The 24,763-nt window shown below is 34.6% G+C and overlaps 1 protein-coding gene across 2 annotated transcripts in view; it reads right to left on the bottom strand.

Annotated features, from left to right (window-relative positions):
• NUP155 (nucleoporin 155) overlaps positions 1-23,877 on the bottom strand; it is a 49,063-nt gene extending 25,186 nt beyond the window's left edge. For both annotated transcript variants that reach the window (XM_020995952.2, XM_020995960.2), the window contains exons 1-15: positions 23,547-23,877; positions 20,256-20,393; positions 18,360-18,456; positions 16,862-16,932; positions 15,610-15,702; positions 14,735-14,901; positions 10,618-10,723; positions 9,811-9,884; positions 9,421-9,512; positions 6,398-6,495; positions 5,379-5,531; positions 4,243-4,343; positions 2,277-2,447; positions 1,418-1,528; positions 484-578 (exon numbers count right to left, since the gene is read on the bottom strand). In XM_020995952.2, coding sequence (XP_020851611.1) covers positions 484-578; positions 1,418-1,528; positions 2,277-2,447; positions 4,243-4,343; positions 5,379-5,531; positions 6,398-6,495; positions 9,421-9,512; positions 9,811-9,884; positions 10,618-10,723; positions 14,735-14,901; positions 15,610-15,702; positions 16,862-16,932; positions 18,360-18,456; positions 20,256-20,393; positions 23,547-23,709 — 1,730 coding nt within the window. In that variant the 5' untranslated portion in view covers positions 23,710-23,877. The remainder of the gene's footprint in view (positions 1-483; positions 579-1,417; positions 1,529-2,276; positions 2,448-4,242; positions 4,344-5,378; positions 5,532-6,397; positions 6,496-9,420; positions 9,513-9,810; positions 9,885-10,617; positions 10,724-14,734; positions 14,902-15,609; positions 15,703-16,861; positions 16,933-18,359; positions 18,457-20,255; positions 20,394-23,546) is intronic.
• Between the last annotated feature and the right edge of the window lie 886 nt (positions 23,878-24,763).

Below are 24,763 nucleotides of genomic sequence, written 5' to 3'. Positions count from 1 at the left end.
ATAAGAGATTTAACAAACCAGACTCACAAAATGTTACTAGAATGCCAAGAAATAAAAAAGGGAGAAAACAGAGAAAGGAAGAAAAAAGAAAAAGAGCAGGATGAAATGTATAGTGGTACCTGAGGTTTAGATTAGGAGGAGATGAGAAAGGAGGTGCACATTACCATTTATTATTTTCATATGGGCTACATTAATGTAATTTGTTCAATTTGATAGTTCCTGATTAAGGGCAATTTTGTTCTCTATCCTCTTGGCATCTCTAAGGAAGCTAAATGGCACAAATCTCTTTTACAAATGTTTATTGATTGATTATTGATATTCAATTTCTTATTCAAGAGCTATTCATTAACAATCTAAATTTGAAATTAGCTCTAATCCTGGTCTTTCTCCAACAATATTTTAATTTTAAAAGATACAATTCCAGGACTCAGAGATACAACTGAAACAATATAATACAGATGAAATCAACATTTATCTCTGTACCTGAAGAATGCACGAGTTGCCCAAGCAGATACCTCTCTATCACAGGCAGCAGTGGAGCAAGCCAGGATAAGGCAAGTTGCACAAGCCTGATCCTCCTATAGGAAATACTACCATCCATAAATATTGCAAATATTAAAACATTTAAATATATTTTAATCTCTTTACACTAAAAAAAATCTGACAATACCGCCTATTTTAAAAAGATACCCTGTAAGATTATAGTATGCACTTCTTACCTTATTAATAGTACTACTTCTATTCTATTATTCCCTAGTTTAATCCAAATTTCTTCATTTATGGACATCTCCTACTTAATATCCTACTACTCAGAAAAGAGTAATGTATTGTGTCATGAAAGCTTCTTTCAGTTTATTCTGAATTACAGTTGTTTTTTAAAGCAATTCATAGTTTTCTCGTTATGGGTTATTTTTCTCTCAGTGACAGGAAAAAGTACATTTTGTGTTTTGTAAAGAAAAGTCAAATTAATGAAACAGAAAAAATTACATTTACCATTTAAAATAATAGTAGGACCCTAGTTTGCTATAACATGGATTAAAGTACATTCATCAAATCTATCCACAGGAAAAATCAGAACAGACCACAATAAGGAGCCTAAAGTACAGTTCTGTCCCCAAACATCAGTATATAAGGACAAAACAGGAGCTACTAAAGAAATAAAAACAAATACAAAAAGATTAAAGAATTAAATTGGTTGATTTTGTTATTCTTCAACATCATAGTAATCCTCATTTTTAAACAAGAGAAGTTTAAACCAAAGAGGCTCATTTGGGCTTATTATATAAGCTGAAATTTCATGGCATATAATAAACATGAGGTAAAAAGACAACCACCTATTGGCTACCTGGATGATATGAAAAAAGTAAACACTCTATACTACGACTAGACAAGAATATATGGAGTTACAAATATTCACCTGATGCAATTTGAAGAATCTTTCAATCTCTTCTCCATCTCCCCCCAAATTACTAACAAGGAGATGCCTCAGTTGATCCACAGGTCTAAGTTTGTGAAACATAAGACTCCCCTAAGGAAAAAAATGAAGAAATTGATGAGCACAAATATTACAACTGCAGAGTAACAAGTGACAAATCAAATACTGCACCCTCACCAAGACAAAGATACAAACGATAAAGAACTCAACACCCTTGTAAAAAACAAAACAAAAAACCAAACATTCCCAAAGAAGTCATTAATGTTTCAACATCAAACATAGCACTTGATCCACAGAACGACATAATACCTTTCAAAATGCTAATGATAACATTGATCACTTTTTTTTTTTTACTAGCTGCTCTTAGAAATCAAGCCCAGGGTCAGCTAGGTGGCACAGCAGATAAGAGCACCAGCCCTGAGGTCAGTAAGACCTGAGTTCAAATCTGGCCTCAGACACTCGACACTTTTACTAGCTGTGTGACCTTGGGCTAGCAAAAAAAAAAAAAAGACACAACAGAAATCGAACCCAGATGGCATGGGATCTTACATTGTTTCAAAATATTGAATAATGGCAAATAAAGCATATTATTTCAGGAAATTGTTATTCTTCTAATACCCACAATTATCAAATTATTTTTATCTACATATAAATTATAACTCCATTAAGTTACATAAAAATTATAATCACTAAAACTTCATTAGAACAAATATTTATGACAATCACAAGATAATGGTATTGTGCTAAATGAGAATATATTAAAGCCTAATGTTTCACAGAGCTATTAACCACCATTTCCTTTTTCTGTAACTCTACTTTAATATGAAATGTATACACTTACCTGAGCAGAAAGCAAGACAAATTTCTTTGGGGGTAACATATGCTGCTGTACAACAACTGGTGAATCTGTTATTGGAATATGGTCCTTATTTAAAGGTGTTATTATCTTATCAATTTTCAACTCATCTATTGCAGAGAGAGCCCAGGAATGACCATCAACACGTGTTGTCATCTATTTAAAAAAAAATCGTTTTCACAAGTCACTAACTAAAGGTAAGAACTTTTAGGAAAATCACTTTACTATTCTAAGAACAGAAAGATAATTTAACAAACACGCTTTAGACATTAATATTCAATTTCTGATTTTTATGATTTTCAGTTCTTTCCCCTACTCATACAAATTTCTTGTGATCAAAAAGGCAAAGGCAGCAGTATTTTTGAACTTCAAAATCACTTATATTTTGTGATGTGACTTATATGCTTACAATGGGCTCATACTATACGTTCTTCTTAATCCAAAGTACATACCACTCCTAGATAATGGTCAATTCAGACAACTATGGAGAGTTAATTTAACATTTCTTTTTGCTAATATGCGAATTACTGTTTCTGAATTACCACCAAATAGTTCTTACGGATATAATAATTTTCTCAATTTTTTCTTTCTCCTCCAAGAAACATTCATAATATAACATAGGATGAAATTCCATCTTTTTATTTCTAAAGCCTCCACCTTAGATTGGGCCCTCATCACTATTTCCCTAGATTATTGCAATGGTTGCCCCACCGAGGGTCCCCCTCCACTCCTGGCTATTCTCCACAGAATTGCTAAAGTGCAGATCTGCCCAAGTCACTTCCCTGTTCAATCAACTCCAGAGGTTCCCTATAGCCAAGAGGATCAAATATAATTTCTTTTTAGCTTTTTAAGTTCTTTATGGCCTTCCCCAATGAACTTTCCAAGCTTCATAGCACATTACACCCCTTTCGCACAGGATGTGATCCATGCAAACTTCCATTCTCTGTTCCTCACAGGACCTTCCATCAAACCCTCGGTTACTGTGTCCTCACAAAGGCTATCACCAAAACCTAGAGAGTGCTCCCTTCACACCCTGGCCTCTCCCTTTGAGACATAGCTTAAGCACCACCTTCTTGATGAATGAAGCCCTTCTCAATCCCTTCCAATGGCTAGTGCCCTTGCTCCCTCTTTACATTATATTTATATTTATTCTGTGCATACTTGAACTTGTTGGCTTCCTTAACAGAATGTAAACTTCTTGAAAGAAGGAGATGTTTCATTCTTTGACTTTTTATCATCAGTGTAGAGCACAAAGTAGCTGTTTAACCAATGCTTGCTGACTAATGGGAGCCTAGATTTAGAACTGGAAGAGGACTCCAAAGATTTTCTAGTACAAAACCCTAATGCCACAGATGAGGAAACTAAGGCCCAGAGTTAAACAGACACAGGTTAGCCTATGTCCAAATCCAGTAGTGTTCTTTAGTCCAGAACTGTAATAACCATAGTTTTCTAACTGAGGATGCACTGTCTTTCAATTCTCTGAAGTCCAAAATTTAGGCAAGACATTCTAGGTAATCCCAAAACAATTTAAACTGTAGAAACTGCCTCATAAAAAAAGACCAACCAGAAAACAGTGAAGTTTCCATAGAATTGAAAAAAGAAAATTCATTAAGAAACAAAAGTATTTCAAGGAAGAAACCTAGGATTAAACGCAGGTTATTTTAATATAGCTTCACGCACATCATATGAAACTTTCAAAAACTCAAATTATATGAAATTCACTGCAAACACAGCATTGATAATGACTTGCAAAGAACAAATTGTAACATAATAAATGAACATTGTTCAATTCTGTTTAATTTTCTAATATAATTTCATCTACATAATTAGAAGCAAATAATCAAAACTAAATCACAATTTTTCCTTTTCCTTACAGGAATGTATTTACACTTTTAAATATCTGTATTTAAAATTTGAGTTAAAATCTTCCAGAATACTCAGGATGAATCACCTGGGTTTCCATCATTGGCTTTTGGAATGGAAAGGTATCATGGTTGACACACCACAAAATGTCATTATCTTCATTTTCTGAAGCTGCCATGAGTAGAACACCTAAAAAGTGTAAAAGTGACATAAATATAACTATATGCAGAAAACAAATTATATGGATAACCAATGTCATTTGCTAATTCTAAAAAATCAACCCACAATTCATTATTCTATAATTAACCATTGTAAAATTCAAACAAACATAATAGTTGGTTCATGTTTACTTCAGATCATCTTAAAGGTAAAATATGTGTTTAAAAGAATAGTTACTGCATTTTTTGTTCAATATTCAGCATTACATAAAGTGTTAGTCAATCCTAAGACAGTGGAAATAAACAAATTGAAAGTACACAGTAAATTCTACATTATCTGTGTGCAAAAGTACAAATGTTTTTAAAAACAGGTAAACAAAAACATTAAACTTGTTATTTGGCTTTGAAAATAGTCAAAAACACATGCTCAGTCAAGGACTTCTCTGTACTTAGCCCCCTCTCCTCCTTAGCTGACTTTATTGTTGGTGGCTTAATACTGTTGGTATAAGTGGATGAGTCCACTGATATCCCTGAAAGCAAATAATTTGCACGTTTATCAATTATCATATGTTAAGAGAAAAAAATTGGAAGCTGATTGATAGTACACAAAGCAATGCAAATAACATTTATTCACAAAACAATTCTCATGTTAAAAAAAATTAAGTGAATTTGGAGTGTAAACTCAAAGTGAAAGATCTTAATTTTTTCATCTTTTAAGTTAGGAAAAGCTTCTAGAGAAATGCTAAATATCTTTGTCAAACATACTTAGAGTAAAGTAGGTATAAGTAATTTTATTAATAGTCATGGCATGACTTAAAACGAAACTTCCATTTTCAATAGTTAAAAGTTTGAACTTTTAGAATGATTTAGAATAATTAGCATCATTAAATAATAAAATACAAAACAGAAAAGTGCACCTATGAATTCTCCTGAAGAAAGTATTAAATAACAATGGTGTAAATGGGCATAATGTGGGACAACTGAAATAATTATGCTTAAGATGCAATTCTCTGTCTCGAAATCCATACAATGAAAAAATACAACAAAAGCATATTCCAGAACTTACCTTTGCTATAAAGAGCTCTATGCACCTTTGATGGTTTTTCCACAGTTGAAGAAGCTGAGAATCCAGGAGGTAAGCGGACATGAACTAGTACCAGTGTACTGGGCCTTGCAAATGGTTGTCTAAATGGACAAGTGCTAAAATATAATCTTACACCTAGGCACACAGGAAAATACGAAAATTGGTCACTGATAATTATAGAACTAAAATGCTTGCTAGTGGCACACATTCATGATCAAAAGTTTTAATAAGAAACAAAGATCTCTGCTAAACTCACAGTCTTTGAATTCACTTCAATTGTCTCATAGGAATACTTACTTGAGTTCAATAAACTGCAGCTATCACAATCAAATAAAACAAATTTTTTATATTTTTAATTGGTGGTGAAGCAGTTATTCAACCTGAGGTTAATTACTGCAGAGATTCCAAAACCACGACAGCGTTGGGAGAATCCAGCGTCTAGCTCTGGCTTTGCAACTAATGAATTACAAAATCTTGTGGAAGTTACTTAACTTTTCTGAGCTCCAGGCTGCCTTCCCTTGACTCTTAGAACTCCTAGTTTTCAATGCTTGACTCAACACCCCCAAAATGAGATCTTTACCAGCTCCCCACAGCTGCTACCATCTCCCTCCCCTCCAACCCAATATTTTATGTATTAGTTTTGTATATATTTGCATATGTTTTTATACAATGCACTGTCCTCTCTGATAGAAAGGCCTTGAGAACAGTTTCATTTTTGTCTTTGTATTCTCAATGCCTGGCACAAAATAAGCATTTAATAATTCTCTTGATTGACTGATTTCCTTATCCACTCAAAATAAACCTTGAAAAACAAAGTTCTATTTGAAGAAATATATAGGATTTGCGCCTTTTATTTTCTTTATCCCAATGAGGAGCTTGGACTAGATGTCTTGAAGGTCTTTTCTAGCTCTACAGTGGATTGTGGTTTTATGTTACACAATGATGCACAACAGAAGTAGAAAATAAATGTCGTATCTCTTCAACTGATGACTTAAACATACCTGCATGTGTGATTGCCAGTAACTGACAGTCTATGGATTCTGAGTTTTCAATCACTGCTATTTGGACAATTGGCTTAAAAACAGAACGATCTATGGTCCTAAAAACAACAGAAAAACATCTACATTTTAAAAAAAAATTCATGATGTGAGGAAATGTATATTAAGTCATAACAGGGAAGATTTTTACAATAAACATTTTTATACAAGTGAACATATCCCAACTAAACTTAAAATTAACTTAAATACTCAAGAGTCAACATAATAAACAATGGGAAAATACAAGGAGTACTTCCACTAGAAAGAGGTATAAAACAAGGATGTTCACTTATACCACTTTTATTTAACACAGTACTGAAAATTCTAGCAATTGCAGCAAAATGGGAAAAAGACATTGTAGGAATAAATGCTGGAAATGAAGAGGTGAAAATATCATTATCTATAGATGACTTAATGGTATAAGCAGAAGATATACCGTCTTGACCAAAAAATTACTTTAGTAAGGTTATAGGCTATGAAATTAATTCACAAACATAATTTACACTCTTATTTAGAGAGAAAGACCAAGAAAATATCATAAAAAAGAAATCCTACAGAGAGTAACAGCAAAAACAGTGCTTATTTCAGAGTTAACCAAAACTAAAATTCACACATGATCTGTATATATCATGGATAACTCAGGTGAGATGAGAAATTTTAGCATATGTTAATGGGAAAAAAAGGTTGGATTTGATTAATAGTACATATAACAACGTTAACTGTAAACAATACTTATCCCCCTCCCTATTCTCATATATAAAACACTAATATAATTTAGAATAGGAACTCTGATAATGTAGACTTCTTTCATCTTTTAAATTTTAAGGAAAAGTTGCTGTGGGAATGCAAAATTTATCTGTAAAATATACTAAACAATATAGTAAACTACAAATCTAACAATACATATGCTAAAAATAACTAAAATGAACAAAATGATGGAAAATCTAAATAAATGAAAGAATATCTAATCCTCAGGAGTGAGTTAATACAGCAAAGATGACAATATTCCCAAAATCAATTTAAATATTTAATGAATCCCAATCAAAACACAAAAAGGTTTCTTCATAGAGCTAAATAAAATTATAATGAAATTGAAATGAAAATAATAAATGAAGTAGAATATCAAAGGCATACTGAAATGAGAAAAAAAGGCTGATAAAAGTGTTGTTGCAGTTGAAGACTTGGAAACACTGCAGAGTTATCATCATCAAAACTATCTGGTAACGGGCAAAAAAAGCACTAGATCAAAGGAAGAGATTATGAGATACCAGTCATCCAATCACATACATACAAAAGATTACTAGCTGATAAACTGATAGAATGATTTTTTAAAAAAGCTAGCATTAAACAAATTTATATGAGAAAACTTAACAATTTAGGAGGTAAATGGTTTAGGTCAACATTATACACAATAGATAGTTATATACTTTAATGAATTCCGTTGATCACAAATTCAAACATTTTTTAAAAAAACCCTAAAAAAGACAGAAGAAAATGGAAGAATGCATTTATCTCACTTGGGGAGGGGAAATGATTTTTTTGGTACTGAGCAAATAGAATAATTATTAGGAACAAGATAGATAGGCTTATTTTTTGTAGCAGTCCCACGGCTTCATGGGTATAGGGAATTCCTGGCAAGGAAATTCTCTGTATCAATGATGTTCTGGTAGCGTCTGTTCTACATAAGTTCCCCTCTAGATTGGTCTGGAGCACTGAGAGACAAATGATTCACCTAGCGTCATATAGACAATGTGTCAAAGGTAGGAACTGAACAAAGGTCTTCCTAGCCTGATTCCAAGGCTAGAGCTCTATCTACTATGCTAAGCTGACTCTCTCTCTATAAGTGTTTGATTTACATTAAAATAGCAAATTTCAGGGACAGCTAGGTGGTGCAAAGGATAGAGTACCAGCCCTGAAGTCAGGAGAACCTGAGTTCAAATCCGGCCTCAGACCAAACAGTTGACACTTACTAGCTTAACCCCAACTGCCAAAAAAATAGGAAAAGAAAGAAAAAAAAAGAAAATTTCTGTATGACAATTTTAACAAAGTACAATTACAAGAAGAATATATATGGGAAACATATGGGGAAAAATGGGAAATGGAAAAAATACATGTGAAAAATATTTGTGGCAATTACAGGGAAAAATATGTGAGAAAAATTTTTATGGCAAATAAAAACAATATGAACAAAGTTAATTCCTACTCCATGATAAAAAAGTCAAAGGAAATGAAAGGATTTTCTGAAGAGAAGCACAAATTGTTAACAATAACTATGAAAAAAATGACTGTTTAACCTGTCTATCAGACAGATGCAAATGAACACATTGAGGAAAAACTTTTGCATTAAACTGGCAAAAATAATTAAAAGCAATAAAAATGAAATGCATGGTTGGGTTGCTGAGAAAAAGCTATACTCATTCACCACTGGTAGAATTACAAACTAGTAGAATCTTTTTAGAAAGCAATCTGGAAAAGATATAAAAGATGATCAAATCCTTTGATCTAATAATGTCATTATTAGATATCTGTCCTAAGAGTGGTATCAAGAACAAATAAACCGCATCACTATAAAGGTATTAACTTCCTTTAAAAACAAAACAAAAACAAACCATAGCATAACAGTAGGAAAGAACAAGTAGCAAATTCATAAAATAAACTGTGTGCACTGCCATGATCAAGGCTCATGTTATCTGTATCACAATCTTTATTACTGACTGAAGAGTAAATAAAACTGTGCTTTTTCATGGGATTGCTTGAATTTTACAAGTCTTCTGTTTTAGAGGAGAGACTCTGGCTTAGTTGTTTCTTTTAAGAGCTGGAATATGCAGTCAAGATTCTTTCAGAAATGGAAGCATAATCCCAATTTTAATTCATGAATTTTTTAATTATAAAGACATTACTCAATCTCATTTATTAGTCTTAGTAAATATTTACAACATAGAGACACATCTGCAACTTAAATACTTAATATTACTTTTTTCAATTACCTTGCAATATTTCCAGCAGCACAAACAATAGCATTCTGTGAAACGGAAGCAACTCTGCATATTCCTTTTCCATCTTGGCCCAAATCATAAACCTGAAATTAAATAATTATGTTCAAATTATTCCCTCCTTCCAAAGAAAAAAAGGCACACAAAACCATGCATGTGTATTTCTTGAAACTTTTCTAAGCTTATTTTATCTATTTTTCATGCAAGAATGGAAAAAGAAAGGACAAAGTTGGCAGCTACATTAAAGGAATTTTAAGAAATAGTTTGGCAATGTCTTTTTAAAGAGCAAACAGCTCTAGAAATCCATCAATACCCTATATGATCATTTCTACTAAGAAGAATTTTTCTTTTACTTTCCTTTAAATGTTGGATATTTTTAGTTACCTGTATCACACCTCTTTCTGAGCGAGTGTATAAAATGTTCCTGGAATTGTCAATTGCAATCTGTACAATGGGATCTAAGTTTGAGGGAAAACAAAAACAAAGTTGAACACAAGCCATTTAAAACAAGGTAAGTTTGCTTTACCAAATCTCTATACCTCAGAGTATTCTTCCCAATACTGTCTAGCAAAGGTTCCAAGCTATTTAAAGAAGAACTTTGTCAAGGAAGGTTTTTGATGAACTGTAGACTGATGAAATAGATGAAAAATGTTTTGGAAAAAAATATAAAGCCCCACTTAAATAAATACAAGGTACTGTGTGTACTGAGCTTTAGATGACTTGTATTTTTCTTTTTTACCCATTTCTTTTCCATGAAGACAGCCAAAAATTTCCATAAATATATAGATTTGTTTCACGGAAATGAGTTTCACTTAGTTAACATGTAGGTATCTCATATTTCATGAAAAGCCCAGTTCTAGACCAATTTCCCCCTAACAAGTCTTTCTAGACAATACAAAATAGGAATTCAATTTTTCACTTGTACTCACAAATATTTATTTAAATTAGTATGTACTTTTTTTTTGGCAATTTATTCTGGCCCGTCTATTTGACTTTTAGTGTACCTAGCAACAATACCCACAATACTGTAAAAGAAAATGTGTAAAGAATCTCCACAATACCAGCAGCCATACGTTAGTAAAATCAATGTAAAACAATAGTTTTTCAAGCAAGGATGAGGATTTGCCAATAAAACACTGATTTACTATTTTAAGTATAGCTGTAAAATCTGTGACTTTAACAGTTTCTTACCATCTTCTGAGAATGTGAATTGCAGCAAAGATGGAACAAGGAAAGAAAGTGAACTCTTTGAGTGGTTTATCTTTCTGCACCTCTGGCTAAACCAGCCAGCTTCTGCCTGGAGGAATATAAAAGAATGTAATTCTATGTTAGCTCCCCCATAATAATTACTGAATTTTAACTGCATATCTGTTGCACAAAATGTCAATGGTTACAAAGGACTATTCAAAACTAAAAGCTGTAGGATATGTCATTAAAACAGTCAAAGAACAGCTGTTTGCCCATATGTGTCACCTTTATTTTTCCTCTGGAAGTATTGGTATGAAAATCTTTGTACTGGTATACTAATTTTTATATTTTCTTGAAAATTCTTAACTAAGCAGTAAGGAAGAGGATATACATACAAAAAAAAACACCACCACAATTCTAAGAGGTTTATGGATTCTTAGCTACCTCCATTTCAAATAAATACCTTTAAAAAAGACTCAATCATAGCACTGGTAGCAAACCTCCCCAGAGGTCTGTGCCTTTGGAAATGGAGGTGGAGAAATCCAGTGTTATGGAAATGTAGGGAACAAGGTCCACATTCACTAGTGACAGATCGCAGTGTGATTAGAGCAGTGAAAAAAGGAAAGACATGTATACAGAAAAGTATAAACAAAATAAATACAAGGTCATTTTGAGGTGAAACACTAACAATTGAGGGTGGGGATCAGAAAAGGCATTAGATATTCAACCATTTTGGAAAATAATTTAGAATTATTGGGAAAAAAACCTTTAAATTCTTCGTAATTCTTAGTATTGTGATTTTCTGATGCAGTAATTCTGTTTCTGACTTTATATGCCAAAGAAGTTATTATTACTTCTGGAAAATAAGCTAACAACATTAAAAACTTAACATGTATAAGACATTTTAGGCAAGGCAGAGTTCTTTCAAAGAAGGGAGTATTGTGGGGAAAGTCACATACATGTTTATACTTTAAAAAATTTTAGTCAATCTATATTACTGAGAGTCAATATGATGAATATTATAAAAAGGTGCTACAATTCTGAATCACTTGATTATGATTACTTTCTGTAACTTCCCAGTGTGGTTTTCTATGGGGAAATCATGCAAAGTAGTATAAAATGCCCTAGATAGCATTAGGAGATTCAAGTTCTACTTATCCCACTACCTGTTGGATCATTCTCTGTGTATCCATTTCCTTCTCTGTAAAATGAAGCACCTTTCAAATATAAAGTTAGTGGGAGTATTCTTAAGCATTAAAGGGAGACAAGAGATTTTAAAAGATGAAAGAGACAATTTAAATGACAAGATCAAAAGTTTTTGATAGACAAGATCAATTCAGCTAGTAGGAGAAGTCGTCAAATGAGTAAAAATATCTGGCATCAGATATCTCTAATAAAAGTTTGATATCCAAAATATATAACAAGTTGATACAATTACGTAAGGCCAAGAAATGTCCTTTGATAAGAAGTAAAGATATAAATAAGTAAAAGGATATAAACCACAAGTTTTAAAAAGAAATGCAAAAATTTTGGAGAAGTTCCACAAAGATCAGCACTTTATTCGCTGTTGGTGGAGCTGTGAATTAGCACAACCATTCCGGAAAGTAATCTGGAATTATATTAATAAAGTGGCTAAAATGTTCATATACTTTGACCTACAAATTCCACCATAAGGAATATATACCAAGAAGGTCACTAATAAAGTTCCAGGACAGCTAGGTGGCACAGGGAATAGAACACTGGCCCTGGAGTCAGAAAGACCTGAGTTCAAATTCGACCTCAGACACTTGACACTTACTAGCTGTGAGATCCTGGGCAAGTCATTTAACCCCGACTGCCTCGCCAAGAAAAAAAAAGTTTCATATGAACCATACCATTTATAGCAGTACTTTTTATGATAATAAAGAACTGAATACAAAGTAGATGCTCATTCATTGGAGTATTACTAAACTGTGGTACATGAATGCAATAGCATCGTATTGTTAAGACAAAAACAATGATACAAAAAAGCATAAAAAGACTTACACGAAATGAAACAAAGTAAAATAAGCAGACTCAAGAAAACAATGTATATGATGACTACAATGTAAATGTAAAGAATCACCATCACAAAAAAGTGAATGTTGCAAAATTACAAAGATTAAATTAGACTCCAAAGAAGAGATGAGCAGATAACCACCCCTCCCCCAACATACACATTCCTTTTGTACACTTGGGAGGTTAGAGGGGAAAGTGTCCAGAAGTATGGAACTCTACATATATTGTCATATAGAATTTTTCAACGTACTGATGTTTTCCTGATTTTTTTTCTTTCCCTTTGACAAAAATTATGTTACAAAGGATGATCTTCTGGGAGAGGGTAGAGGTACAAGAAACTTAGATAATGTACAAAGGATATCCAAGTGGCAGCTAGGTGGCACAGTAGATAGAGCACCAGCCCTGAAGTTAGGAGGACCTGAGTTCAAGTCTGACCTCAGCCTAAACACTTGACACTTACTAGCTGTGCAACCCTTGGCAAGTCACTTAACCCCAACTGCCTAAAAATATTTTTAAAAAAAAGAAAAAAAGGATATCAAAAAAATGTATTTTTAAAAACACGTAAATTATAAACTGCAAATATAGCAAAATGCTTCAAATCACTAATAAAAGAAAAGCAAATCAAAACTCTGAACTTATACCTTATACTCAAAATAGCAAAGATGAGAAAATACAGAAATAGTTAATGTTGGATGGGCTTTGGGAAGACAGGCACACTAAAAGCTTATTGGTGAAGCTGTGGATTGGTCTAACTAACCATGCTGGAAATAACTTGAAATTAGAAATGTCACTAAACTGTTCATATCTGCCAATCTGATGGGCATATACCTGATGGAAAGTCATAGACAGAAAGAAATATCCTACATATAACTGCAAAATAATTATAGCAGACCTTTTTACAATAGCAAAAAGTTAGAAACATAGTGGGTTCCCATGAAATTGGGGAACAGCTGAACAAACTACAGTGTATCAAGACAACAAAATGATTGTATCATTAAAAAAATAAGTACAAGGAATTCAGAAAAACATGAGAAAACATATCAACTGAGACAGTAAAAAAAAGTAGAACCAGGAGAATAAATATGACTATAATATGTAAATAAAAACAGTAAAAGGTAGAGTAATTCAAATAACTGAACTGACCAATTATTCCCAGAGGGCAGATATGAAACACTTCTCTCTACTTGGTAGTCAGAAGACAGAATACACTGTCAGCTGTAATTCTTGTCAAGTTGTTCTGCTCAATTGTTTTCTATTACATGGAGAGGCTCAATGGAGATGGGGATATACTGGGAAATTACTATGATCTAAAAAACAAGTGCCATCAGTAAAACTTAAAAAAAAAAGGGAAGAAAGAAAGAAAAATAAGTAAAATGGGGGGGGGTGGACCAGATAAACTCTAAGTTCCTCTTAACTCAAACATTATGTGACTCTGCCAAATCAATGAAGGTTAGACAAGGAAACATTTTAGTTAATTAATTTCTGCAATTTTTGAGAAAACACATGCTATCACTAAAGAAGAGTAAATTAATTTGGACTTAAATTTAAAGATTGTGAGCTCCTTGAGGGCAGAGCCCGTCTTTTGTCTTTTTTTCTAACTTTAGTGCTTAGCACCAGTACCTGGCACATAGTAGAAGCTTAATAAATGTTTATGGATTGATTGAAAGAATGATTCATACATTTGCTAACAAAGCAATTTTCATTCTGATTCTTTAATCATATGTCCCCTAAATAGAGAAAATAACCTAAGATTCTAGAAAGCCAGGACAGTGGAATTTGAAGAAACTGGGTAAAAAACATTATAGGTGTAGATTTCCCTTTTGCTAAAAGCCTTAATTTTTAAAAAACTTTCTCTGTCCTCTTAAGATTTTTATCTTTTACCCTAGAAGAGCAAATTAAAACCTTCCAAAGCACATCTTCCTATATTCATTCTCTAATATAAAATACTAATTCCAGAACATTTCTCATTTTCATATGATTACTACAATTTTCAAAATAAAATATCTCAAAAAATCTAACCATCCCCACCACCTTAATCAAGAGATTGACAACTGCATCTAGGTTCCTAAAACTGAATACTTACTTGGTATGCTACTTCATACAAACAGCCATCTTTTCCAGCCAAAAAAATTCTACCATTGTCCGTAGAAGTAATTGTCAAAAGATAAGTATTGTCTGTGGGTAGTGAATATAAAGGGTCTGGAAGTAATTGCATTCCACCAGACATGCTGTCATTAAGGACTCCAACACCTAGTTCAAGTCAAAAAACAATGAAATATTTATAACTCTAAGAGAAATATCCACTTTGCTTTTTTGGTTTTAAAGCACAATCAGTCACATATTGTCATGAATAATGGATTTCATTATAGAGAGACTTAGAGAGTTTTATAATTGGTTATGCTTAAAACATGCTAGGCAGGTTAATATTTTTATGATTTGGAAAAAGAAATATTAATTTCTTTTATTAATTACTTGATACTCAAGTAAAACAGCATCTAAGATATTTGAAAAACTCCCTAAGTACGTGATGAAATCATTTGCCAGACAAATCTGGAAAAAAGGCTGAGATGGGCTAAATTGATAGGATCATAGAAGTACGATTCTGCTGTAAGCATATACTAAATTCAAAGAATTAAGCACTGAGTCATCTAAAATGCACTTCTAAAATGGTCCTTTCTTCAAACAAGTGTCTGTGTTGAGATCACAAAATCTCGCCTCTAAAACAAGCATTAGGATTCACAAGGACCAGGACTCACCACTAAATTCTGAACAAATCAGGATGTTTACATGTTAGGCAGAGAAATTAGACCATAATTAACCCAAACTTATGGGGAAATGTTATACTCTTTCCAATTAAAGAGCCAATGAAGTTAATATTGTCATTAGATTAGTTTCAAACTAAAATATGAAACCATTAAAAATATTTTCAATTAAGACACAATAAATCTACATACATACCTGTTTGCACATTAGCATAGCTGAGTCCTAGAATCACTATATCTACAGGGGTGGCCAGAACCAGGAGGTGTCTTACATGAGGCTGAAAAATACCTTTAAAGAGGACAAATTCAGATAGAGATCTTTCTTGAGGAAGAAGAACATGAGTTTATTTAAAAGAAAACAAGCACCTATTCTACGTATAGTAAATTTCTAGTCTAATTAATCTTGATTTGAAATATGTATTATTTCTAACACATGACATTCAAAAATTATAGTAACTTGAGATCACAAATATTATCAGCCTCATTTAGCTGAATAAGAGTTGAAAAGCAAACATTGGGAGAGAATCTTTGCTATGATTAACATTCAGATTGAGAGTTGCATAACAAAGTGATAGATCAAAAATACAATACACAAATACAATTCCCGGTAATTTTAAAACAACCTGTATTTTTTTAAACCATACTCACTTGGCAGGTATGTGTAGGAAAAACAGTTACAGAGGGTAAGCATACATCATGATTTATTTTTAAAATGACTTCCATTCCTAAAATATAGAATTCAGGTTTTTTGGGAAAGTTTGGGGTTTTTTTCCTCCTTAAAATAAACTCCTTTCAGGGAACTTATAGTTACTTCAATGCTAATTAACATCTTGAAGAGATGAAGGACATGAGATAAAATTCTAATTCATTTATTCTGTTATTTGTTCCCAACTGTAAAGGGATTGGGGGAGGAGACAGGTTGAAAGACATGAAGTAAAATGATTGGGGATTTTATGAATTTCATTTAGCAATCTCAAGACGAGAGATTCAAAACCCAAAAGAACAATGTAGCCACTGGAAACGATGGCACATTTAACAATTTTTTTTAACATACTGGAAAATTACATTAAACAGAAATCTAAAATACTGCCACCTCCAATAAATTTTAAATGACAAATATTTAGGTACCAAAATGAAAGAGGAACAAATCTAAAATATTTCAAAAAAAATTAAGTTATTGGTTAAAATTAAGTTATTTTCACACTTACAATGAAGATGTCTTACGTCTAAATTATTTTAATTTTAATCAGTGTAATCTAAGAACAAGGATTCAAAGGAAAATCTACCTCGTTTAAAGCATTTACATATGGATTCTAATCATCTGGAGTTACACACACATTCTCTCTCCGTGTGTGTGTGTGTGTGTGTGTGTGTGTGTGTGTGTGTGAGATATACATATAGATATATATCTATATATCTATATATATCACTGTATTCCACTTTCTTACCAGGCTTTGGCTTGACAAGACCCACAGCAAGAATAGTTTCACTAAGGCCATCAAAGTAGGCAAGGTCCCCTCTGCCAATAGTTGAAAGAAAAGTTACACAAGTATTAATAACAGAATTCTTTTAATATACAAATTATTTACTAAGTAAATCTTTAATTACTTTTATTAATTATAAAAACTAAGAGTAATTAATATTTATAGCAACAGAGCAACTTGATGGCACAGTGGATAGCATCCTGGAGTCAACAAGACTCATCTTTCTGAGTTCAAATCTGGTCTTAGACCCTGGGCAAATCACTTAACTCTGTTTGCCTCAGTTGGACATGCAAACAGTTCCAGTATATTTGCCAAGAAAACCCCAACCGGAGTCACAAAGAGTTGGATACAACTGAAAAATTACTGAACAACAAAATAAATGGGCATTCATGAACTTCCAACTTGTATTTAAATCTACCAATTTTGCATTAAGCTTCTGCAAAGTACACTGTTTCAAAAAACAATCTCTAATAAAGAGCTGTACAAATGTTTTCCTCAGAAATGTTTTAGACATACTACATTTAAATGCTCACAGGAAAACAGAAGAAACCCATTCACTACAGAAACAGTGTTTATGGATACATTAGTCATCACAACGTTCCACATCTGAGTGGCCAAATTGGGATTCGAGAGTATTAGAAACAGAAGGGTGAAAGATGGAGGGAAAGAAAGAAAAAAAGGTAAATGTCTGATGAGGATGTGCAGTGGCCAATAGCATACAATGTAGGACCATGTCTCCAGTGTTCACCCCATAGATGAGCCCTAAAGCAAAATAAAAACTAACATACTAACTCTATAGCTAAGCATTAAAGGATTAACTGTGGATTGTGCTCAATCCATCAACAATAAAAGGGCAGCAATCCAAAAAATCACTTGGAGATTACATATGTACAGTGACCATGAAATGTTTCCTACGCTCTATACCTTCCAGCAATTTTGTATTTTACTTATATCAAGTGTTTTGCTCGTATGTAATGGGTCTTCTCTATTTCTTCAAGGTAGAACTGTATTCAAATTAAGCTTTTTCAATCAAGTGTAGCAAAGCACTAGACTAGAAGTCAGAAGACAGGCCACTAAACAATTGTATGATTTTGTTCCTCAATTTCCTTCATTTTTAATGAGGGCATTGGATTGCAGCATCACTAAGGTCCTTGTTAGACCTTTAAGTTCCATGATTATACCAAAATTACCTAAAGGTAATCTCTATTTTTCGTCACAATATGATCTGGATAGCCTGATCTGTTTAAAAAAGACAGGTATTGGAGGAAGTATGAACTGATGCCTCACTGGGGAACCAAACAGTAAGTTGTTAAAAAGGAGCTTCTTAACTTCTCTTATCAATTATTAGGAAAGGTACAGGAGAATACTGCAATTAAAGAACAAAAGTACATCGTACATGTTAGATTCCTAGTTTCAAGGTCAGAGGAATCTCATTTGTCTTATGTACTCAAAACGTACATACCCATCTTCATAGTTCCACATAAATATGTCACTGTCAATAGTGAGCCATGCCCTCCCGATTTCAGGGAACACCCCCATCATACAGTTACACTGCATATCTGAAGCATTACAGATGTAAGGTTTAAAAGTTTTGATCTCACCCCAAACCTGTTTCAGAAGCCTTAAAAAGTTGTTTAAACAAGTTATAACTTCTTCACACCCAATGCAGAGTAAATAACCTATGAAGTATTAGAAGATTTTATCTTCAATTAAGAATCACAATTTTTAAAGCAGAAAAATTCTTGGTAATCATTTAGAATGAGCAACATATAGTATATCTATTTTGTGATATTTAATTTCATTAACTACCTAATCAAAAATGTCAATTAAAAATGTGCCACACAGAATTTTTACATCAAAGCTTAATATAAGAAAAATTGTTCATGTAAAAAGGGGAGAAAATTATATACAAGTAGTTTCTGATTAACACAAATAATGAATCACCCCATATTGGTTGCATTATTTGAATTTGTACTGCATATTTCTAATATGTTGTAACTAATTACATATTTTAAATAATTATGACTGAAAAATTAAAATACCTACAACCACTTCAAGGGGATTTGTTGTTCACACTAATTGGGATACAACCATGTATGGCATTTGGAAATCATGAATAGGTGTCAATTTCACAAAGAGGTGGAACAGCTGAGTGGAAAGAGAACTGAACTTATAGTCAGAAAGAACTAGAAGTTCAAACTATTACTAGTTGTGTAACCATAGGTTAAATTATTCAATCTCTGAGTCTCAGGTTCCTTCTCTGTAAAATAAGAACAGTAACAAAGATGCTAAATAAGAGTTCGAAGCCTTTATAAGTGGGAACACAATAAATCGTTCTGTGCTAAAAGAGAACAACTTATATAAACTAATGGGACTATGAAATGTGAAAATGAGATTTGTAGGACAATTCCGATAAAAAAATTTTCAGGTATTATAATTGTGTAAATGTAAATTTAAAAATTGAGATGGCCTGGAGTGTGAGACACATAAAACATAATAAAATGTTGTTTTTAAGTACTTCACAAGAACTGAGACTGGAAATTTTAGAAGAAACAAATTTTCTTTTGCTAACTTTTCTATTTATACTCTATTCTTAGTCCATTTGTATTTCCTTTCCATTACCTGGCTGCTATTGTCAATATTTCAAAACATTAATTCCTTTTCCTTTTTAAACATCCAATCAAGTTTTAAGTTAAATTATTTGTATAATTCCTTGAGGTTTTTTTTATCAAGGCTATCGATCATTAAAATATACAAGTCTTCTAAAAATAACAACCCAACAATGAATGTACCTATATTACAGAAAAATGATACATGTGTACCCCACTTTTAAAGATTAAAATTTAAGAGATCCTCTAAACATGTTCTTCACCATTCCACCCAAGATATAGTTATCCTCCGGAAACCCAAGACACCTAACATCTCCCTATTTCCTGTAGCAGGAAGGGTAGTCAGTCATTTTTTAGGAGATGAATCCATGACTACTTGAATAGAAGCATACTAACTTACAAAACAACTAAATTAGGGGTAAAATGTTTGTATTACAAAATGATTTACCAGAGATTTCTTTAAATAGCGATCTCTCACAAATGTCACTAATATATTTTAAATTATACAATCTGCAAAATTTTTATTTATCATAATTTTCAAGAATATATCTTCAGGCCATGATACACAACACTCACTTTTGAGCATAACCAACATATTTTTATGTCAAAAACTAAACCAAAAAATAACAAATACAATCCAAATAACAAAAAGTTCTCAATCTCATTCTCTCTCACACACAAACACAGACACACACACAGACTCACTCACCTTTCCCCCCACCCCCTCCACCAAAATAAATATAGGATACGGCCAAACTGTTCGACAAGTTCAGGTGGGAGAGGAACTCTTCGAATTGAACTGATCTCTGGAAGATTGGGTACTGAGAGCAAACCAGGTCCTTGTAGAGGATAATCCATGTCTGACATGCCTGAAACTGTGGGACAATCTACAAAAAAGAAAATCATTTGTTCAAAATGAGCAGTAAAAGTTATTTGGAGCATTTAAGATTTTTTTTTTTAAATTATGGTTTCTAGTGGATCTTGGCATTTGATTATTAGGGCTAGTGAGTTAGATTATTTTCCTGAAGCCCACTTATATCATAAGCCAATGATAGCAAATAAAATATCTGTATCTAAAATTAGGAAGATAAAAATATCAGAAGACTTCCTGACAAAATCCATTACTTCTTTGTTTATGTTCTATAACTATTTTTGAAGTTACTGAAGTATGGTTATATTTTCTAACTGTTTGTATTATATTTTCATTATCTCCTCAACCACATGATAATCTCTTCAATGGAAAGAACCACATGATTCTGGATGTGCTGGGATTCTCAAACAAAACATTATAGAGATAAAACTTTGTATTTTCTTTGATTAACTTCATTTTTTTTCTCATGGAACATGCCATTCTTCTGCATTAGAGATATTTCAATAGGTACATAAGCATAAGGAAAGAGATAGAAGACAGAGGGAGAGGATCTATAAGTACAAAAATATTTATAACAGAATACTACTGTGCTGTAAGAAATGATGAAAGTGAGGGTTTCAGAGAAAACTGGGTACTCTTGTGTGAAATGATGCAGAGTGAAGTGAGCAGAACCAAGAGAACAATGTATACAATAACAACAAAATCACAAAGAAAACAATTTTGAAAGACTTAAAAACTCTAATCAAACAATGACAGAAAAAGATTCCATAGGACTGAGAGGCTATCTCTTGACAGAGAGGTGATGGACTGAGGGTGTAGACTGAGGCTTACACTTTTTTGATATGGCCAATGAAGCAATTTGTTTTACTTGACTGTACTTATTTCATGCAAGAGAGTTTTTCTGGGTTTTTTTGAAGGGGCTGGGAGAGTCAGGAGCAATGATAGTAATGTGAAAAAATAAGAAAAAAGTGTCAAATATTTTTAAGTGCACAGAAGATAACAGAAGGGGAAAAGAAGCAGAGCAGTGTTGAAAATACATTAATTTTAACATGAAGTTTTTAAAAGTGCTATGTTGCTGATTTGTGGCATCTTTTTTATTTTGAAATGCTCCCATTTGTCCAAATCGTAATAAAATTTTTTAAAAATATAAAACATTAAAAATAAGATGCCCCTCCAAAATATTTTTGCTACTATCCATTAGATTAATGACAATACTCATAACAAGCTACTTGTTAAATGCTGGATAACAGCTAGCAAACTGCTTTACAGTTTTGGGACCCAAAATAATGGAAGAGGAACATCTATACGGGAAGTAACTCTTTGTGGGAACACAGCATTAACTGTCAATCTCCTGTGGCATTCTTCAAGTCTAGAAGTTTAGGTTGAAAATTTCCAAAAAAGGAAAGAACAGGAACGGCACAGTGGATTACTGACACGAGGGAAATGGACAGAATAACAGAGGACCATTGTACTGCTCTCCTATAAATGTTGGTGCTGATTAGGAGAACAAGGGTTGAGATAAAGAGGGAAGGGAAGAAAAGGATACTACCAGTCAACCACTGAATTACACAATACAAATTACACATACACTACAAATACCATTCTGAATTCCTGACTGGACCTACTCACAGACCAGTTCAGGTCCTCAACACCTAAACCATTCCAATAGGCTCCTAATTAGTCTCCCTCCATCCAGTTTTCCCTCCCGGCACCAATCTATTCTTCACAAAACTGCCAAGATAATCTCCTAAAGCATAGGTCTGACCAGGACACTTCCCTGTTAACTTCCAGTAAAGACTAGGATAAAACACAAATTCTTTAGTCAAGAACCTAAAGGCTTCCACAATCTGATCCTGGTCAACATTAACAACCTTATTTCCCATTACACACTTGTTTCAGTCAAATTGGACTTGCCATTTCTTCCCTCTGCGAACTCTCACAAGTTATCATTCGTTCCTGGAACGCACTCCCTCTGCATTTCCACCTCAGAATCCTTTATCATCCTTCAATGTTTGGTTCCCATCAGCTCCTTAAAGCCTTCCCCAACTGCTCAGAATGGTCTTTCCCTTCTCAGATTACCTTGCATTTTTACTTTTCTGTGTACATATTACCATTCCTCAGTGGAGTGTAATCTGATCCAGAGCCTTTCATTTTTGCCTAGCATAGTACCCTGCCTTTAGTAGGTACTTTATAAAGGTTTGCTCAATTCAATGACCAGATCTATGCACTAGAAAAATAATTCTGGCAGGAATATAATGGCTGGCTTGTAGAGTTTAAATGGAAGACTTTTAAAGACGCTATTATAGTATAGAACATTAGAACTGCACTAGCTCGCAGCTAGTGCGACCTTGATCAGCTCAAGAATCTTCCCTCCAATACTTAAAATATTAGATCAGCAAACAAGCCTACTAGCTCTTTTCCCAAACACTCCATGACAGGGGCAATTAGGTGGCGCACTGGGTAGAGCTCTGGCCTTGGAGTCAGGAGGACCTGAGTTCAAATCCAACCTCAGACACTTGACACTTATTAGCTGTGTGATCCTGAGCATGTCACTTAACCCTGATTGCCTAACCAAAAAGCAAAAAAACCCAAAAATAATAATAACAATTCTGGGGGCAGCTAGGTGGCAAAGTGGATACAGCACCGGCCCTGGAGTCAGAAGGACCTGAGTTCAAATTCCGCCTCAGACACATAACACTTACTAGCTGTGTGACCCTGGGCAAGTCACTTAACCCCCACTGCCCAACCACAAGATATAGAAAAAAGAAATGCTTCTTTCTCCAAACACGACATGTCATCTTGGCATAAGCAATGGGGTAGAGCATGCTTTTCATAATCTTTCTCTCCTTTCGAGGCTCAGGTAAGATGCTACTCCTCCGTGTCGCCTTCCTTGCTTGACTCCTTTAGCTGAAAACGTCCTCTCCCTGATCAAATTTCCTTACAGCACTGTCTTCATCACTTCCTACTTTCAATTTACTCATCGTCTTATCCGTACACTCCAGAAGCAACCTCCATGAGGGTAGGCTTTGTCTGCCTGGCTTAATTAAGAGCTTAATAAATGATGAAATGAATTTACACCCCGAGCGTGGGGTGTAGGAGCTGCAGGAGTTAAAGCAGGGAGAAGCTGGGACCGAGAGCCACGACAGAAAGGCGAGCAAACAGGTCTCACTTGGGGCCGGCACCATGAGCAGCTCCGACAGGTCGGGATAGAGGCGGTCATCCCGCACTTGGCGGTCGATGAGCCGGCCCGCGCTCTCCAGAGCCTCCTGCAGGGCCGCGGCCGCCGAAGGCGTGACCGGCGCGGCCGCCGGGCACACGAGCGAGGACGGCATCGTCAGCGACCCGTCCTGCACCGGCGGGGCCGCCGTCACTGCCTCGGCGACAAAAATCCGCAGAAGATCTGAAAAGAAAGAGAGGAAAGAGAGGGACGAGCCCAGAAGAGGTGTGCAGCTAACAGGCGCTGGTCAAAAGCGCGCCGCGGCGCCCGGCAGTGACGCATTTCCGGTTCCGCAGTCCCGCCTCTTGGCCCTTCCGTTGACGGAAGAAAGACAAGAGGGGGAGGGGAAGAGTCGAAGGGGGCCGCGATTTTGGCGGGGAGGGCAGAGAGGTGAGAGGGGCGGGGCTGCAGCCTGTGTGAATTGGGAAGAGAAAGAAGGGGAGGAGGACAAAGGAGAGAAGGGAGGAGGAAGAGGTTAGGGAAAGGAAGAGGAAGGGGAAGGGGAAGGGGAAGGGGAAGGGAGCGGGCCAGGGGTCTGGGCCCTGGAATCTGGCGGTCGGGTGCCAGGTGAGGCGGGTTCCGGGCTACGCGAGGAGCGCGAGCCAAGGCTGGAACCGGGGCTGGGCTGCATCCCGGCACCTCCCGAGGCCGCTAGGGGGCGCCATAGTGCCCAGGGCACAGGCCCAGAGGAGTTCTTAGATAGCCTGGGGGGCTTCCTCGCCGTGTGACCCTGGGCAAGTCACTTATCCCGGGCTGGGGAACCTGCAGCCTCAAGGCCATCTAGGTCCTCAGGTGCGGCCAAGTTTTTCAGAAAAAATCCTTTTAAGGGGATTTGTTCTGTGAAGTTAGGGTTCTGTCAAACGGCCGCACTTGAGGATCTAGAGGGCCACATGTGGCCTCCAGGCTGCAGGTTCCCTAGGCCTGCACTTATCCTTTGCCTGCCTCAGTTTCCTCATCTGAAGAATGAAGATAATTAAATAGCACCTAATACTTAGGGTTGTTGTGAGGATAAAATGAGATGTTTTAAAGCACTTGCAAACTTTATAATAAAATATATTTTATATGTATAAAATATTTTACATAAATATAAAAATATATATAAGCCTATAAATATTTCATATACATGCAAATCTGTAATTTAATAATTAATAATTATTATTCCAAGAGAT

This window comes from Phascolarctos cinereus, unplaced genomic scaffold (genome assembly GCF_003287225.1).
Source record: "Phascolarctos cinereus isolate Bilbo 61053 unplaced genomic scaffold, phaCin_HiC Scaffold_4;HRSCAF=312, whole genome shotgun sequence".
Classification (NCBI taxonomy): Eukaryota; Metazoa; Chordata; class Mammalia; order Diprotodontia; family Phascolarctidae; genus Phascolarctos; species Phascolarctos cinereus.
Note: the sequence above shows the minus strand (reverse complement) of the source record. Positions and strands in the feature narration are given on the sequence as shown.